This window comes from Trichoderma atroviride, chromosome 5 (genome assembly GCF_020647795.1).
Source record: "Trichoderma atroviride chromosome 5, complete sequence".
Classification (NCBI taxonomy): domain Eukaryota; kingdom Fungi; phylum Ascomycota; class Sordariomycetes; order Hypocreales; family Hypocreaceae; genus Trichoderma; species Trichoderma atroviride.
The window spans coordinates 1,641,563-1,657,739 of NC_089404.1; the positions used below are offsets into that span (position 1 = coordinate 1,641,563).

Below are 16,177 nucleotides of genomic sequence, written 5' to 3' on the forward strand. Positions count from 1 at the left end.
CCACCCGTCGTCACTGGGACGAAAAGTGTCACGTCACCCCTCGGCTTTGCTCTTTGCTTTCTCCATCATCTTTTGGTCCTTTTCGATTTTGTGATTCCGAGTGTTTGGCTTGATACTCTTTCGTTTGATCAGCATCGACATTTATCCGTTCAAATCACCAATTCTTGTACAATGGCCGGATCCACCTCACAAAAGCCCGGCGTCTTGATGCTCGGCATCGTCCACCACGCAAAGGCAGAGTTTGAGAAGCTCTCCGAAGTCGCAGATGTTGTTGTGCGTTTCTACTGCCCTCTTCCAAGTCATCTTTGAGGACATGCCTTTTTTTGCTAACATCTCTGGAACTTCACAGCAAGTTACCACTGGAACTCGTGACGAGTTCATCCGCGACTGCGACAATGGCAAATACGACAACATTGTTGCTATTTCAAGGACCTACGATTCCGTCAAGGCATGATTGCTTCTCTAGTAAATTTATCCCAATCCGACTGCTAACTGAGGATTATAGATCACCGGGAGATTCGACGCCGAGCTAGTCTCTCACCTCCCCTCTTCAATCAAGTTCATCTCTCACAATGGAGCGGGATACGACCAGATTGACATTCAGCCCTGCACAGACAAGAGTACGAACCACCCAGCATTTCTTCTGGAAGTAGTTTGCTAAAATTCTCATTCTTCTGCTGCTCAGAAATCTCCGTATCAAACACCCCCAAGGCAGTCGATGCTGCTACCGCCAACACTGCCATCTTCCTCATCCTGGGTGCATTGCGTCGCGCCTGGATTCCTCAGCTCGCCGTTCGAGAGGGCAAGTGGAGAGGCGAGAGCCCTCTTGGCCGCGATCCTCATACCCTGACTCTTGGCGTTCTGGGCATGGGCGGCATTGGAACCGCAACAGCCAAGCGTGCCGCTGCTCTTGGCTTCAAGCTGCAGTATCACAACAGAAAGCCTGTGGACGGTCTGGACAGGCAATTTGCTGCAAACGAGGTTCCTAAATATGTTGGCTTTGAAGAACTCCTCCAGAGCAGCGACGTCATCTCAGTTCATCTGCCCTTGGGACCAGCCACCCAGGGCTTGATTGGCAAGAAGGAGCTCAGCTCAATGAAGGACGGCGTAATCATTGTCAACACAGCCAGAGGCGCCATCATTGATGAAGAGGCGCTAGCTGAGAGTCTCGAGTCCGGCAAGGTTTGGAGCGTCGGCCTGGATGTTTTCGAGCAGGAGCCCAAGATCAACCCGAAGCTGATCAGCCACCCCGGCGCTGTCTTGCTGCCTCATATTGGTACTGCGACCATTGATACTCAGGTATGTGGCCATTTTTTATTGACCCATCGTCTTAAAGCTTGATGCTAATGATCATTTTTTATCAAAATGCAGAAAGAAATGGAGATTCTAGTGATTGACAACGTCAAGAGCGCCATCACACAAAGCAAATTCCTGACGCTGGTGCCTGAGCAGAAACCTCTGTTGGCAAAGGTATAGAGACCAAGAAACGAAACAACCTTGTAAAAAGTGCATACATACATATCGATAGAGAAGAAAAACATTAGACAAAAAATTTTATTTGTATCGTTTAAAAGCAGGTTTTTATGTAACAATAGTGATAGTATCCACATTGGGTACGATGATATGGTACAGAAGTAACACTAAAACAAACAAACTGCTCTATTTCAAGCCCCCAGCCAACAAGACATCTTGCCCTGTCATATATCCAGTCTTTGCGAACCTATATTCTCATAATTAGCTATGCTTTAAAGCCTGTGATATGAGCAGAAAAGACTTACATGACTACCACATTAGCCACCTCTTCCGGTATCCCAAGCCTATGTATCGGCACACTGCTGGCAATTGCAAGTCCTGGATCAGACTCCTTCATCGCCTCCATGTCATCCTTTGACGTCCAGGTCCTGTTTTTGCCGGTTAGTCTCCCAAAACAAACTGCAATACTGCTACGACTTACCTCTGTTTTGGAGTGGGAATCATGCCTGTAGCTCCAATCATAGCCGGTGAAACCTAGAGTCGTCAGCATATTTGAGTACAATATCGGAACGAAGCTGGACTGACAATGTTGACTGTGATGCCTTCCGGAGCCAGAACCGTGGCCATGTTCAAACCCATTGAACTAGGGCATATTAATACAAGTTTAAACAAATACAGGCCACTCAAGCTGGACTCACGATAAAGCACCCTTCGAGGCTGCATAATGACATCCGTTTAAACCACTTCCCCGACTCGCAATGCTGCCCACGAGAATAACTCGTCCCCAGCCTTGCTCACGCATCCCCTCCACAGCAGCCTTTGTAATGACAAACTGGCTCCGGGCATTGACTTCCATAATGTCATCCCAGTCTTGTTCCTCGATATCCTTGACATGGCGAATGCGACGGCCAATGCCGGCATTTGCAACCAGCACGGATATCGCCTTGTGTTTCTCGGCGATGGCCGGCGTACTCAGCACGGTGGTGACAAAATCTCGCGTGGATTCTCTGTTCGTTAAGTCGGCTTGAGCGGTGACGAATAATTGATTCAGATGGCTTTGTCGGAGTTCGGAGGCTAGCGACTCTGCTTTGTCCTGTTGAGGGTTGAGTTATTCGACCAGTTGAAAGACCCAAAAGATGTGAATGATGTGCCCACCTTGCTAGAAGAGTAATGAAGGATAACGTCGCAGCCTTCAGAAGCCAGGGATTTCGCACAAGCCGAGCCAATCCCACCACTTGCATGCTGATGTCAGTCTGCGGCCTTTGTTACGTGCCACGATTCCCTGTACAAACCTGGCTCCTGTTACCAGTGCAAGACGGCCTGACAACTCATTGTCTACTGATTGAAGATGATACGTGGTAACCATTGTGTGCCGTGGTATGGCTGAGGCCAATAAGTCGAGACAGGTAAAGAAGCAAGCAAAGTGCAACTCAAACCAAGACGTAAGGTATTTTGCTTTCGGCAATTGACAGGCAACTCAAGATGTGAGTTCAAAACACAAATAAAAAGTAAACAACTAATCGGCAATCATAAACTACGTCAATAGTATGCCATGTTGGAACTGTACAATGAATGTCCCGCTTTCATGAGCGTTATTTCATTGTGCCGCAGCTGGCGGCAATTGATGCGGCTTTTGATCCAGCTACGCCACCAATAAAGGTCGGCGCTAATTGTTAGCACGTGGCTTCCATGCTAGCAGAAACCTTGAATGCTGCGCGGGGGTTTTACCCCGGAAAAATACCGCTTTTTATGTAGAATCAGTATTGTGATGATGCAAGTCAATACATATATAATCATATGCAGGGGAGGATGTGAGATTCAGCCACATCGCTTTATTAAAGCTCAAGCATGTCTTTATGGTCCCAAGATTGTGAATATTGACCGACATACTATTCCCTAACATGTAAACCGGGGCGGTTTGGCTGATTTAGAACTGCTACAGATCAAAAAATTGCCGTCGATGCAGTGCAAGTTCTGCCCAGGGCTCTCAATGTCAAAATAAATAATTCAACCAAGCACTGATGAGCGGGGGAAATAATTTTGACTCTCAAGGTAGCCAAATGCTTCGTCATCGAGTTCCCTCGTAACGCGTATGAATGGTTAACAAGATTCCCACTATTCCCGTCTACTATCTTGCGAAACCACAACCAAGGGGCTACCAGGCTTTCAGAATCGGTGGAAAAGGGAAACCTTGGTGACGACTCTAGTCTGGCATTGCGAAAATACATTGGGGGTGTAGAACAGGTGAGAAACTCAGTATGACACATTTAAAAATCCATAAAGCAGGTGTCTTAAAAGGTGGTACACGTATTATTCATCTCTTGTTTACGAGCATCGCCTCAAGGGTCAAACACGGAGCCAATACATCCTATGCAAAAACCTTACCAATGAGCACGTCCAAGTACAGATACGCAGCATAATGAACGAGATCCATCTTTTATCGAAGCACACAACCTATTTTCTAGTAGTACCGGCTTCCCAAAAGCTCCCTTTTATCTCTGTACATCTCTTTAGATCAGATTTTCTGAACATGGGTAGTTCCTCCTGCTGAGGAGTTACTGTCTACATGTAGTTATTATACCCTTCTACATCGGTGTCGTCAGATTCAGTCCCTTCTGGATCAGAATTTTCATCCAAGTCCACCGCATCTTTTGGTTTCTGGTCATATAACGGCTCAATCGCCCGAAAGGTATGTTCCCCGTCGTGAATTAATAACCGGTAATTGCTGCATTTGAAACAAAGTGAGAAGTTGTCGGGGCATTCCATGCATTTCGATGCTGTACCTATGATATCCTGTATGTTTCAAGATACGTTAGTATTCTACTTGTCTGTTGTCGGGGAGGTTTACCAACCACGAGGCAACTCTTGCAGGTGACATTCTTCTTGTCTCCAGCCTTGACATCATGCAAATCGTCATTCCACTCCTCCTCTTCACCCTCTTCATTGGTCCTAGTCCGTTTTTTAGGCTTCAACTGTTCTCTCAGAGTTGTGTTCCGATCTGAAAAGTTCATCAACTTCAGTGCCGACCACTCATCTTTCACGTCGAAAACGCAACCTCGGGCCCATACGTCTGCCTTCTCTGCGATTAGCCTAGTAATGGTGCTGGCATGTCCAGATCGCGCTGCCCATAAAAGCGGCGTCCAGCCGTCGTGGTCCGCGGCATTGATGTCCATGTGCTTCTGCGTCTCTAAAAGATATTCGACGCAGCTATTTGACGGGGATGATGCCGCAAAGTGAATGGGCATGCGACCAAAGCTGTCTTTTACATCAACCTCAGCGCCAGCCTCGACTAACAGTTTGATACCGCTAGCATGCTGTGAGGTACACGCAAGATGCACGGCGCGGCGGCGCTGGCTATCTGTAACATTCAACTGAGCCTTGCGTCGGATAAGAAACTTTAGCATCTTGATGCCGGTCGTATAATCGGTCCTAGTCATATCCGCTGCTTTTATAATGGGATAGCCGAATTCACCGCCAAGCTTATCAATTGGCACCTTGGCCTCATCAACCAGATATTTTACCATTTTTTGAAGCTCTGAGTTGCCTTTTATTCCCAATGCTGTATATAGCAATGACGCACCATACTTGGGATCAACCGCTTCGCAATCTGCACCTGAGTCAATGAGCAGTTTGACAAGGTCGACGGCACCTTTAGTCACAGCAAGGTGAATAATGCTACCAAAGCTGGGACTAAAGACATTGACGCTGGCCCCCTGATTTATGAGATACTTGGCAACGCTCAAGTTGCCTTCTCTGATAGAGATAGCCAAAGAGGTGAAGCCGTCATTGTCTGGCCTGTCAAGAAGGGCTCTCCCTTTAGCAAAGAGCTGAACCACATCCACAGGTGTTTTGTTATTGATCAGATGCAGCCGAGTCTGACCTTTCGTATTAACATAAGCTCCATCGATGTAGTCAGACTCAAAAAGGATCAGCTCAAGACACTGCACGATGTCTTTAGAAAAGTGATCCGCCTGAAGCAGGATGTCAACGGCATCCATACCGTTCTTGTTCCTAAATTTTGCATTGGCACCAGCCTTTAGCAGAATCTCAATACAATCAGGCGACTGATATTGGCAAGCAATTTGCAGCGGCGTACATCCAACATCTGATTCGACTTCCATATCATCGCCACAAACACGTTCTAGATTTGGCTTGGGATCATGTTCCAGGAGCGCTTTGATTGTTTTTGGCCAGCGTGATGCTGCCATATGAAGTATAGTTCCCCAGCTACTATAGTGTTCTATCGACACACCTCTTTTAAGTAGCTGTCGAACTATCTTCGGGTTCATGTATGCTGCAATAAGCGCATTCACACCATCGTGCCTCGCCCAATGAACATCAATGCTTTCATCTTGGAGCAAGTATGTTGCCAAGTCGTCGTTGGAATGAAGAATTGCAGCAAACAGTGGTGATTCTGACATGCCTCCGGTGTAATTTATGTCGGCATTCTTATCAAGGAGAAATTTCACAATATCTAAATCTCCATTTCCGCAAGCGCGTGACAGTGGTGTACTGAAAACACCACCATTCGGGTCAGCAAACTCAAACTCAACGCCGTGTTCAACCAGCATCGATACAAGATCAGCATTTCCTGTATTAATCGCGCGTAATAAGAGCTTTTCTTCTTCAGGAGGATGTGCATCCAAGTCTGGCTTTTTCTCCTGTTCGAGTAACAGCCGTGCGATTTCTATATTATTGTTTGCAACGGCTTCGTACAATGCGGTCCCGGCAGCGCATGAGACAAGCGGATCAGCTCCGTGAGTAAGCAAGACCCGAGCACACTCCAGGGCACCAAATTTGGCCGCAATAATCAGTGGCGGTTGCAGGCTGGTTTTGTCAATGTCATCCTTTTCGCCGCTGTTGAAATCAGCCCCAGCCCTGATGAGGATATCTGCTGCCTTATGCCTATGGTTATAGACGGCTATTTGGGTCAGCATTTGGCCTGAGCCATTTGGACCATCTGTATCTGCCAAATTTCCGCCAGCTTTCAAGACCATTTCGACAACTCGTGGATCACCTTTGTAGACTGCCAATGTGAATGGGGTGTCGCCATCCCTATCTTTAAAAGACAAATCTGCCTTGTGTTTTGAGTCCAACAGAACTTCCAATGAAGAAACGCAGTTCCGCCATATCGCAGTCATTGTTGGTGGGGATTGATTAAAGTCGCCGATTTCATTGATGTCATAGCCAGATTGTAGCATTAATGTAAGGACACTCTCAAGTCCAATAGCACTAGCTCGATGAAATAGATGCTTGGGCCATTGAAATCCTTCTAATCTCGGTATCTTCTCGACAAGAGCATTCAAAGTATCCTCATTGCCATTTCCGGCGCTTGCAAGTAGTGCTCTTTGAAGCTCTTCTTCATCCACTAAGACATGTTGTAGAAGCTTACGAACGGTATCACTCCGACCCATTCGGGCAGCTTCCGTGATAGCGAACCAACAGTTCTTGTTAAAGGGAGACTGGCCAGTTTCAGATTTGATAGTATCATCAATAAGATCCTCCAAACCAAACCCAGCAAACATTGGCAGCGTTGAGATATAGCCTCGTTTGGGCCGAGTGAACGGGTTGGAAAGAAGCCACAAGAGCGTTTCCCAGCAGCCACGAGCCTTCTTGTTGGCAAATAGTTGAAATACAAGCTGTTTGGGCTTATAGGGCCCACTTGCTTCATAGTGGCACGGCCAAAATCGAACTGCGTATCCTGCCATATTGGCTCTGGAGTGGGAAATCACAGCCGCATCGAGCGGTGTCTCCCATTCATTTCCCTCAAAGATTTCTGAGCAAGACTCTGTGATTGCGTCTTGTACATTCTCAAGTTGTAAGTAATGCAGACATATCTCTGCCATGGTGCCATTGATTTTGGCAGCCCGTTCTTCATCGCTACCTTCCACCCCTAATGCGGGGACAAGATAAAACGACAAGTGACTGAACTTAACATCGTTGCCTTTGACAGTGATGATTCCACATAGAGAATCCACTATGTCTTGTATGAAATATTCAGTATGAAGATCAATGAAACAAAGCTCCTGATTCGGGAAACAAAAGACTGTAAGAGCTTCCGCTAAGGACTGTAGGGACCACGGTTCTGATGCGTATTTAACCCAATTGAATACCCTTTGAGCCCTTTCTCGGAGCTCAGGGGTCAAAGAGGATACTATAACATGAACTGTATTCTCCGCTGTAGGAGGCGACATCTCGTTGATCCTGGTCGCAATCTCAGACTTTGGCCTGCCACGAGGGTAATGTTTAAGCCAATTTAAAGTGATATATCCTAGATGTGGTGTATTTTCACACTCTCTGAGCAGTATCTCGAGCTGTTGCTGAAATTCTCTGTATATCGGGCGCTCTTTAATTAGGCGCTTCATTTCTTCTTCAAGCACATTGCCCGTTTGTCCAATACTGTTGTTAATTACCGGACAATCGCCCAGATTGATTTGCAGGGTGGCAGGAAAATCTTTAACTGCCAAACCATCCCGCGTCGAACTGGACAGAATCAGCCGATATTCTGCCTCGCTGTAGCTCTGTTCCTCCAGAACGCGCTCTAAAAACCATCGCCGCTGCTCCAGGGGACACTGGTCAAAAGCACTAAGGAAAAAAGTGAGCTGATGTGTGGCTTGAAATCTCAATGTAGTATACAAGTGATAAAGATCTTCTAGTGACCAGCCACGTGTAACATTCAAGAAATTTAAATCTTGGAGAATGGATTCCTGCGAAAAGTCGTTCCAAAAATGCCATATCATCATGTTGATGAAGTATGTAAGCATCGAGGAAATGTTATTATATCGAGAGTCCCCTTGGTCAAATTCGAAATAGAGAATGGACTTCTTTATTTTTCTGGAACCATGCTTCGAATCATAGTGAGTGTAGAAAAGACGGGAAATCAGTTTGATGTCTATTAAAGAATTTCCATCGAGATAGAGATGCATGAGCCGTGGTCTCACGTCTGCCGTAAAAAACGCAAGATATGGTTTCTGCTGGCAAATCCAGCCTGAAAATAGTGTATCTGCCATCGACGGATTGAAACTTGTATCCGTGCTCATGGTTGGAGGCGCCAGGGAGAGAATATGCGTTTGCAGTTGAAGAAGCTGACGATTTATCCTGGTAACTAAGATTATAATCAGTTTCAGACGTAGATCTTTTAGCTCTACAAATCTATACTTACTGCAACCTTCTGCATTGAAAATGGAAGATATCTCATTGATCCAAAGCTCATTCCAATAATAGCCACGAATGAGATCAACATGATTTGTTACATCGAGTTGAATTCTTCCATAGGCTTCAAACGATTGTCCAATGAAGTGGGTATGTTGTAAGAATGGAGTGACTGAATTGGGCACATCGTCATATTCATCGCCTTCTGGGATGTTATTATCGCCTTTTTCACGCTTCTTTCTTGAAGTTTCATCCCAATTTCGAACAACAACGTTCAAAATGACAGCACGATCTAGGAGCTTTGTCTCTAGAAAATCTTTGTTGATTCTGTTGACCTGATACGCAAGTTTTCTAGCTTTTTCCAAGGATCCGAACGTAATGTCAGGACCTGGGAGTGAAAGAAGATGACGAATTTGCTCTGCGAGATCTGGTACGGATAGAACCTGGTGGGGTGTTCCTAGGAATATCTGGTGCTTAAGTTAGTACAAGTTCTTATACAAGACTTGTGTCGCCCAACTCACAATTGTCGTTGTCAATATTGCTATTTTTCCATACTTTTTGCTATTGGTTATGGCTCGACATAAGGCCTATTTTGATTAACATGTGCTAAGATGGGAAAGAGTGGAAAATTACCTCTTTCACAATAGTCCCTCCAAGATCATGGCAAATCCATATGATAGGGCGGTCTATCTCAGTCTAGCATGCCAACTGTCAGTCATTCCCTTCATAAGATGGCGTATTTAAGAGCCTACTTCTTCAAAACTTGCACGATCTTTGGAATAAGCCGTGAGGAGCCTTTCAGCATGCAGTCCAATACCGTCCACCTCGAATATGGCTGCTTCTTCATCAACCTCGTAGGAGTAATCCACCTCTCTGATGGATACATGTTTGAATAACTTGTCCTTCAGCCACCAAGTGCCATCTTCCTGTGTCCAGGCGGTTTTATAGTCGTCGCGTATACCGTGAACAGTGACCAGACTATGAATTCTGTCAGCTCGATATCCCCCCGGGCATCATGGAATCAACACCATACTCATAGCCGCTATAATATGAGCCCGACCAGCCTAAAGGATAAACGATGTCGAGTCCTAATTGACGCTCCTCAGAGATGCTATCGCCGCTTTGCGAAAAGAGATCTTCTGTTCGTGTCTCGGGGCTATCTGCTCGTTCATTTGCACCATACTCCTCAGGAGTCGGCGGCAGTTTCAAGTTAACGTCTGTCATCTTTTCTGAAATTCCACGTTAAAGTGCTACTACAAATGGATAACAAGAAGTCGCAGCATGCTTGGGATAGTCGGTGCTAAAATGTGCGACGCACTTCACGCAACCAGATTGCAGTCAGGTAACAAGAAAGTCTGACGCATGCAGCTACAATCTTTTTGCCACAAAGAAAATAGAATATCAAATGAATAGAGGCTTTGTTCAAAGAAAGAGCAGGGGCGGCTGCTATCCAATAACAAAAACGCTCCTTATCTTAACCCCGCTTGGTTCTCTATCCAAGTCGTAACACAACATAATTATCTCCACCTCAACGTAAAAAAAATTGGCAAATTGTGTGACACCACGGACAATGCAAACTTTCTCATTAGTAACCTTTTTGAGTATTTGCATGTGTGCGCAATCCTTCTGTGTTAAAATGCACTGTGCGCGAATAAAATCGACAGTTACACAGAGTGCATGTAAGCTACTCCAAGTGGACAAATGCTAGCCCTGGAAAAGCAGTATCTGATCAAAAACAGGACGAGACGAGACGAGACGCCAACTGACGAGCTGGTATATTATTGCTATATACAGGCTCTGAAACAATAGAGAGGGAGCTATGAGAGTACATCCTGTAAAGCACTACTTCCATATTCCATGTCTATCTAGGGAACAATTGGCTTTAACGTGACCCCTCCAAGTTCATCAAGATTGATGCTGCCCAACTCGTCATTGCTGTATGCCACATTCCTGTTTGGACGGGTCCCTTTGTCGCGAGAGTCTGGCTGGAATAAGACGGGGTCGTCTTTAGGGATCTTCTTGAAAAAGCTTTGAGCGGCCGTCTTGCAATCTGTCTGACAGGTAAAGGCGAGCCTACAGCGGAATATCTTCCGCTCTTTGCTAGATACGAGTATGGCGACCTTTAGCGAGCAGGGAATCCCCGTGGGTTGTGTGCGGTTCTCAGAGATAGTCCATGTTGCAATCCGGTTTGGAAGTCTGTTGTTAGGGGCCAGCATTCCGCCGGACAGCCTAATCGCATCCGAAACAGTCTTCGTTGTAGTTTTCTCCCATTTGCCACCTAAGCCGAGATTTGCAAACTGTTGGATACCGATGGTAGGATTGATTCCTCTTGTGAATGATTCGTCTTGTTTGGTTGGCATCAAATAGTGCGTGCCAAGGAACGAAATCTTTTCAACAGCGACATCGTCATCAGCCGTATCAGACTCAAACAAGAGCTCTATGGTAGGCTCGGAGATTCGACGCGAGCCCTTGGGCTGGAAGAACCATTGCATAACTATCAAACTCGCATAGTCGTTGCTGTCGGCGGAAATAGCTCCATACACAACTTTCTCCAGGCTGCAAGTAATGTCAATGGCCCCGGTTCTTTGAAGAACTTCCGCTCGATGGTATTGGTCCTCCGCAACATTAAAGATATGAAAGCCGCTGCCTTCTTCTCCCCCAGTCTCGTACATTTCAATGGGTATCTTTTCTTCATCGTTGCTAGAAAAGATATCGACGTCAAGGTTGGACATTCTATCACAGGGAACGATTTCGGATCGGTGATGAAGGTGAAAGGTTTCTGCCGGTCACTTCCTTACAAGGTAGATACTAGTATTTATAATTAATTCGGCATACTTTGATCTTATCTTGATAGAGTCGTTATGACTAATATGTGTACGGTCTGTGAGGAGTAAGCCGTAATAGCTTCGAGGTTCCTTGTGTTACACCTTACACTGTGTGCTTGGCCTCTCATGCGGCCATGAGGGGTGACCATCAGTATCCAGTAGAAATTGAATAGTCGACCCACGATACCGTGTCCCGTTCTCCATGTCCCGTTCTCCATATCCCGTTCTCCATGTCCCGTTCTCCATGTCTCCTTATATTCCATTACCTTACGTATTGTCACAGTGAGGGTAAACAGTGACCCCTACAGTCATGAATTTTGATTTGGACCAACGCTTCGACGATTTAGGATTGGACGATGACGGCGACTCTGTTTACACTGAGGCCGAAGAAAACGATCCAGAACCCTCCATCTTCATTGAAGCAAAGAAGGACATTAAGAACAAGGAGGGATTTTGGGATAGCAACGACGTTGACCAATTCTTCGGCAAATATAGCGACATTGTTGGACCTTTAGACAAGCCTGCGAACAATCTTTTGCATACGCTCGTCGACGTGGTTACGCACAATAGTATTACGCCGGAAGATATTCAGCTCCTTGTCCAACGCCTAGTCAAAGAATTTCCAGCTCTACTCGAGCATAAAAACGAGGACAAGTACAATCCCATTTTTATGGCTATCAAAGCGTCTCACTATCAGCTCGTCGACTACATGGTCAATGCATGTACAGTGATAAAGACAGGTACCTTGCATAAGCAATCACTTGACGTCGCTCTGAGAGAAAAAATGATAGAAGGCAAAACGTGTCTCCATCTTGCGATAAAAGAAAATTTCGATTCAAAAACCAGGAAGGTACTAGTCGAAAACGCCAGCGACGAGGCCTTAGCTATCCAAGATGATGTTGGGAAAACGCCCATGCATTATGCTGCGGAATACAAGCGCTGCACCGATGACGGTGCAGAACTCATAAAGTTGTTCATCGAGCGGGACTTAAAAGCCATGAACAGCTCAAAAAGCCCTTCGAAGACATTCCTCGATCTTCTTGACAACAGTGGCGCCTCAGTTTATTTGCTGCATCGTACAGAGCGGCTCACGGAAAAACGTCAGTCACATGAGCGCAACTCGCAAAACTTACCCCGAATTTCAAAATCTGTTGATAAACCTGTAGTCGGAGAGCTCAGGCCACAAGTTACTGCAGGGCCATCTAAGTCGGTGGCCTCGAGTAAGCCAGTCAGTAGCCAAGGAAATCGACTGAACCGCGACAACGCCAAGGATGTTGTCGGCGATGAGCGTGAAAAGAAATACCACAAGAAGAAAACCGAAGAAGCTGAAAGTTATAAGAATTCGGAACCACCTACGAAATCTGATCATATGAAAGAGAGAGTTGTTATCAGCCATGATGCAAACCAGATTCGATCGATCAAACCCAGTGAGCCAGATGAGAGCAAAGCACAATTGAGGGCATCCCCAGTAGCAAATACCATTGCGCAGCTAGAAACAATGCCTAATACACCCTCAAATTGGGTGGCCTCAGCGGGTTTGGCCGCTGAGTTGGGCCAGGAGGAAGAGAGGCCCGCTGCAAAAACCAAGCGTGATTCTCCCAGGACCAAGAATTCAAATAATATTCTACAGCGCCTGAAGCTGCACTACATGAGAACGAGAAGCACTGAAATGGTCATCTCCTTCCTATATGGTAACAACTTGCAAGGTGAGTGCAATAAGACAAAGCCATGAGTGGCAAACAGCGACTGATGAGCGCATCTCAAGATATTCAAGTTAGCTTTGACTATGATAAGCTACCTCGACAAATACAATGGTCCAATTTCCTCAGTCGCTTTGGCGCCGATTCTAATTCTGATCGCCTCAGATTCGATAGTGTGCTACAATATGTGACTTTCCCCAAAGTTCAAGTCCAAATCAAGGGACGTCATGCCGATCTTGAGCGGGAGGCTGAGGAGCAGTCTGGAGTACGCCAAGTTGGAGTTTCTGGCTGCAAAGATATGAAGTACTTCTTTGATTGGCTTAACAAGAAGGGTGTTCGACACATCATTACTTTGTCCGTGGAAGACTCCAGAGATTCTGAAGAGAAGGTCCACAGCGACCAAGTTATCCAGGAATCCCTTGAGAAATTTACTATTGAACATCTCGACTGGAGGAAGACTGACTTGGACCCAGAAACAATACTACATGTAGGCAGCAAGGCTACTATACTACATGTAGGCAGCAAGGCTACTATGGCACAGAATTCTACGATGTGCAACGAAAGGAGCATACAATCGATTCCTCAACAACTAAGACAGCTCTCCCTGAAATGGAGCGGCAGTAATTCCGTGCTTCGAGCCTGGAGTGAGCCAGAAGGCTTGCCATTATTACCCTGGCTTCAGAAAATACATTTATACAAACTTTCTTCTAATCTGGTACGTATATAACACTTTCCGTCGGGATCCTGTTGCTCTCTGCCAGCTAATTTAGGCAATAGCAGTACGATAGCCCGCATTGGATCCAAGCAAACGTGGAAAAGTTCAAAATAAGACTCAATGCCAACAGAAAGGCTATTCGAGATCGAGAGGTCACAGTCTGTGCCGATCAAAACAGTTTTTCTGATGATGGTGTAGCATTTGGCGACGTCGAGGTCGACATAATCGACTCAGACAAGGAAGCAGAGTTCGCAACCAGATCTCGTGACACTCCTCACTTCTCGTTAACCATCCCAAAGGGTATTAACTCACATAAGTGGCTGGATTCCACTATTAGGTTTGCAGCTGAGATGGAGCTTTTTTGGCGCAAAACGACTCTGGAGTTCAAATCTTCGAAACACAATCTGGACCCAACAAAAAAGATAGCTAGCGACGTCATTGTTGCCTTGATCGACGACGGTGTAGATATGTTCGACGCAGGCCTTTCTGACAGGGTTCTCGAAGGTAAGAGCTTCGACTTCCACGACGGAAAGGTCAGGCCATCATTTTCGTCAGCGGATGGTCATGGCACAGTCATGGCCAGCATGATATTACGGGCTTGTCCCATGGCCAAAGTGTATCCAATCCGCCTCAAAACGTATCCAAATTCCAATGGTAAGAGTAATATCGATGCGGACTACGCGGCTCAAGTACGTTTCACCCAGATTATTTTAATGTGTGGCTTTAACTCACCGGAATGCAAGGCTATCTTATCCGCTCTTAACAAAAAGGCTGACATTATCTCAATGTCTTGGACACTGCCAATGTCAGGTGACAAGAGTGGTTCGAGAAACCGATGTACGTCTTAAAGGCCTCTACTCCGTCTTTTAGAGACAGTCTGCTTGAAAGTTTTCGATACTCAAACAAAGCCATACTAACGCCTAAATGCATTTTCATCAGTGCATGATGCCCTGAAAAAGGCCGTAGATGGCAAAGCCCTGATGTTCTGCTCTGCACCCGACGAAGGCAAATTCACGAAGCGTGATTATCCAAGTGGTCCATGGCGCGAGGACTTCTTCCGCATTGGCGCCGCGCGTGCCGATGGCACTGTTTTCGAATGGACACCAGAAGACGGCATCACGTACGTCCTACCAGGCGTTGATGTTATTAGAGACCAAGCCAGCAGCAACTCCTTTGGGTGGGGTTCGGCAGCAAGATTCACAAAACGTATAGAAGACTTCAAGTATGAGACTGGATCAAGCGTCGCGACAGCACTAGCAGCCGGCCTTGCTGCCATGATCATTTATTGCATAAAGTCTAGTATAATGAGCATGAAGATAAGGAATCAAAACAAATATCCGATCATGGGTGCTGCGATTGGTGATAATGATGCGAGTCTTATTGCTGCCCCAGATGCCATGAAACGAGCATTTGCTCGCTTGGGCAACGTTACGCCAAACAGATTTATCCAGGTCTGGGAGAAGTTTGATGAGATTAGTGAAATCTTGAAGACATTGAGAAGGGAAGAGTCGAGCCCGGAGGAGAAAGTCAAGTGTATCGAGCGATTTGTTGAATTTGGAAGTGAACTTGCAAATTCTATCCGGACATCTTGATATAGAGTATTCAACATGCCATCAGTCTAATAGTTCTGTACTGAGATTGCATTAATTCAAGTCAAATAAGATTGTCAACCCAAGTGTAATAATGACGAAGAAATTCTATAAATTCAGGTCCGTGACAGGCCAGATTCTCCTTAATCTTCCACACTGTTATTACATAGTTCTTGAAGTAAACTCCGCCATCCTTATGACTCTATAATTCTGGAAGATGGAGGCGAGATACCACCTCCAAAATCATAAAAGATGACCACAAATGTAGCCAAATGGAAAAACGCAATGGTGCAAACAGGAAGCCCGAAACAGCTCTCAAATCCGCTCTCTTACATCTGTTCATGTTTTCGTATTTGATGGCTTAAAAAGACCAGAATATACAGCCTACAATTGATGAACACTTTCATACGCCGCGCTGCAATCTAATCATGCTAATTGCAAATCATTGAGGTTAACGAACCAAAGCTCACCTATCCCACTTTAGGTCTGTAGCCGTTTTGTAACTCAACTAGAACAGGGTTGTTCCCAGCGTTGATCAATTACCGGCGGCGAAATTGTAACTCCGTATTATTAAGCATATTATCCAGCATTCTCTCACTGTTCTAGTACTCAAATTGAGCATCAGGTTGTTTCACAAATCAATGCAAGGGCCAGCATATTTGAAGATGAGCATGGTACCTGCATACTCTAAGCAGCCTTGTATATTCGTCGATGGATAACGCT

The 16,177-nt window shown here is 45.7% G+C and overlaps 6 protein-coding genes across 6 annotated transcripts; 2 read left to right on the forward strand and 4 right to left on the reverse strand.

Annotated features, from left to right (window-relative positions):
• Nucleotides 1-22: 22 nt before the first annotated feature.
• TrAtP1_009758 (uncharacterized protein) lies at nt 23-1,561 on the forward strand. The gene is made up of 5 exons (XM_066114414.1): nt 23-273; nt 350-448; nt 506-620; nt 686-1,299; nt 1,372-1,561. The coding sequence occupies exons 1-5, from the start codon at nt 172-174 to the stop codon at nt 1,474-1,476; spliced, it is 1,035 nt and encodes a 344-aa protein (XP_065970510.1). The 5' UTR covers nt 23-171; the 3' UTR covers nt 1,477-1,561.
• TrAtP1_009759 (uncharacterized protein) lies at nt 1,562-3,082 on the reverse strand. The gene is made up of 7 exons (XM_066114415.1): nt 2,766-3,082; nt 2,629-2,707; nt 2,172-2,566; nt 2,059-2,116; nt 1,955-2,007; nt 1,779-1,901; nt 1,562-1,720 (listed from the first exon to the last, which is right to left on the reverse strand). Exons 1-7 carry the CDS (start codon nt 2,837-2,839, stop codon nt 1,660-1,662), a joined length of 843 nt encoding a protein of 280 aa, XP_065970511.1. The 5' UTR covers nt 2,840-3,082; the 3' UTR covers nt 1,562-1,659.
• Nucleotides 3,083-3,981: 899 nt separating this feature from the next.
• On the reverse strand, nt 3,982-7,181 carry TrAtP1_009760 (uncharacterized protein; the record flags this gene model as incomplete). The annotated part of the gene is made up of 2 exons (XM_066114416.1): nt 3,982-4,266; nt 4,326-7,181. 2 exons carry the CDS (start codon nt 7,179-7,181, stop codon nt 4,036-4,038), a joined length of 3,087 nt encoding a protein of 1,028 aa, XP_065970512.1. The 3' UTR covers nt 3,982-4,035.
• A 1,751-nt stretch (nt 7,182-8,932) lies between these two features.
• Nucleotides 8,933-9,849, reverse strand: TrAtP1_009761 (uncharacterized protein; the record flags this gene model as incomplete). The annotated part of the gene is made up of 6 exons (XM_066114417.1): nt 8,933-8,952; nt 9,035-9,092; nt 9,147-9,212; nt 9,259-9,321; nt 9,378-9,603; nt 9,659-9,849. The coding sequence occupies 6 exons, from the start codon at nt 9,847-9,849 to the stop codon at nt 8,933-8,935; spliced, it is 624 nt and encodes a 207-aa protein (XP_065970513.1).
• Nucleotides 9,850-10,490: 641 nt separating this feature from the next.
• TrAtP1_009762 (uncharacterized protein) lies at nt 10,491-11,378 on the reverse strand (the record flags this gene model as incomplete). The annotated part of the gene is made up of 1 exon (XM_014091174.2): nt 10,491-11,378. Exon 1 carries the CDS (start codon nt 11,355-11,357, stop codon nt 10,491-10,493), a length of 867 nt encoding a protein of 288 aa, XP_013946649.2. The 5' UTR covers nt 11,358-11,378.
• Nucleotides 11,379-11,760: 382 nt separating this feature from the next.
• On the forward strand, nt 11,761-15,457 carry TrAtP1_009763 (uncharacterized protein; the record flags this gene model as incomplete). The annotated part of the gene is made up of 5 exons (XM_066114418.1): nt 11,761-13,156; nt 13,216-13,865; nt 13,928-14,554; nt 14,609-14,702; nt 14,805-15,457. The coding sequence occupies 5 exons, from the start codon at nt 11,761-11,763 to the stop codon at nt 15,455-15,457; spliced, it is 3,420 nt and encodes a 1,139-aa protein (XP_065970514.1).
• Between the last annotated feature and the right edge of the window lie 720 nt (nt 15,458-16,177).

Bases quoted from the DNA above. Each gene is read 5' to 3' on its own strand.
- TrAtP1_009758 (XM_066114414.1), top strand. From the start codon at position 172: ATGGCCGGATCCACCTCACAAAAGCCCGGCGTCTTGATGCTCGGCATC. The intron at 274-349 runs GTGCGTTTCTAC...GGAACTTCACAG, and splicing joins CCGAAGTCGCAGATGTTGTT to CAAGTTACCACTGGAACTCG. The intron at 621-685 runs GTACGAACCACC...TCTGCTGCTCAG, and splicing joins TCAGCCCTGCACAGACAAGA to AAATCTCCGTATCAAACACC.
- TrAtP1_009759 (XM_066114415.1), bottom strand. From the start codon at position 2,839: ATGGTTACCACGTATCATCTTCAATCAGTAGACAATGAGTTGTCAGGC. The intron at 2,008-2,058 runs GTCAGTCCAGCT...TGACGACTCTAG, and splicing joins AAGGCATCACAGTCAACATT to GTTTCACCGGCTATGATTGG. The intron at 1,902-1,954 runs GTAAGTCGTAGC...CGGCAAAAACAG, and splicing joins ATTCCCACTCCAAAACAGAG to GACCTGGACGTCAAAGGATG.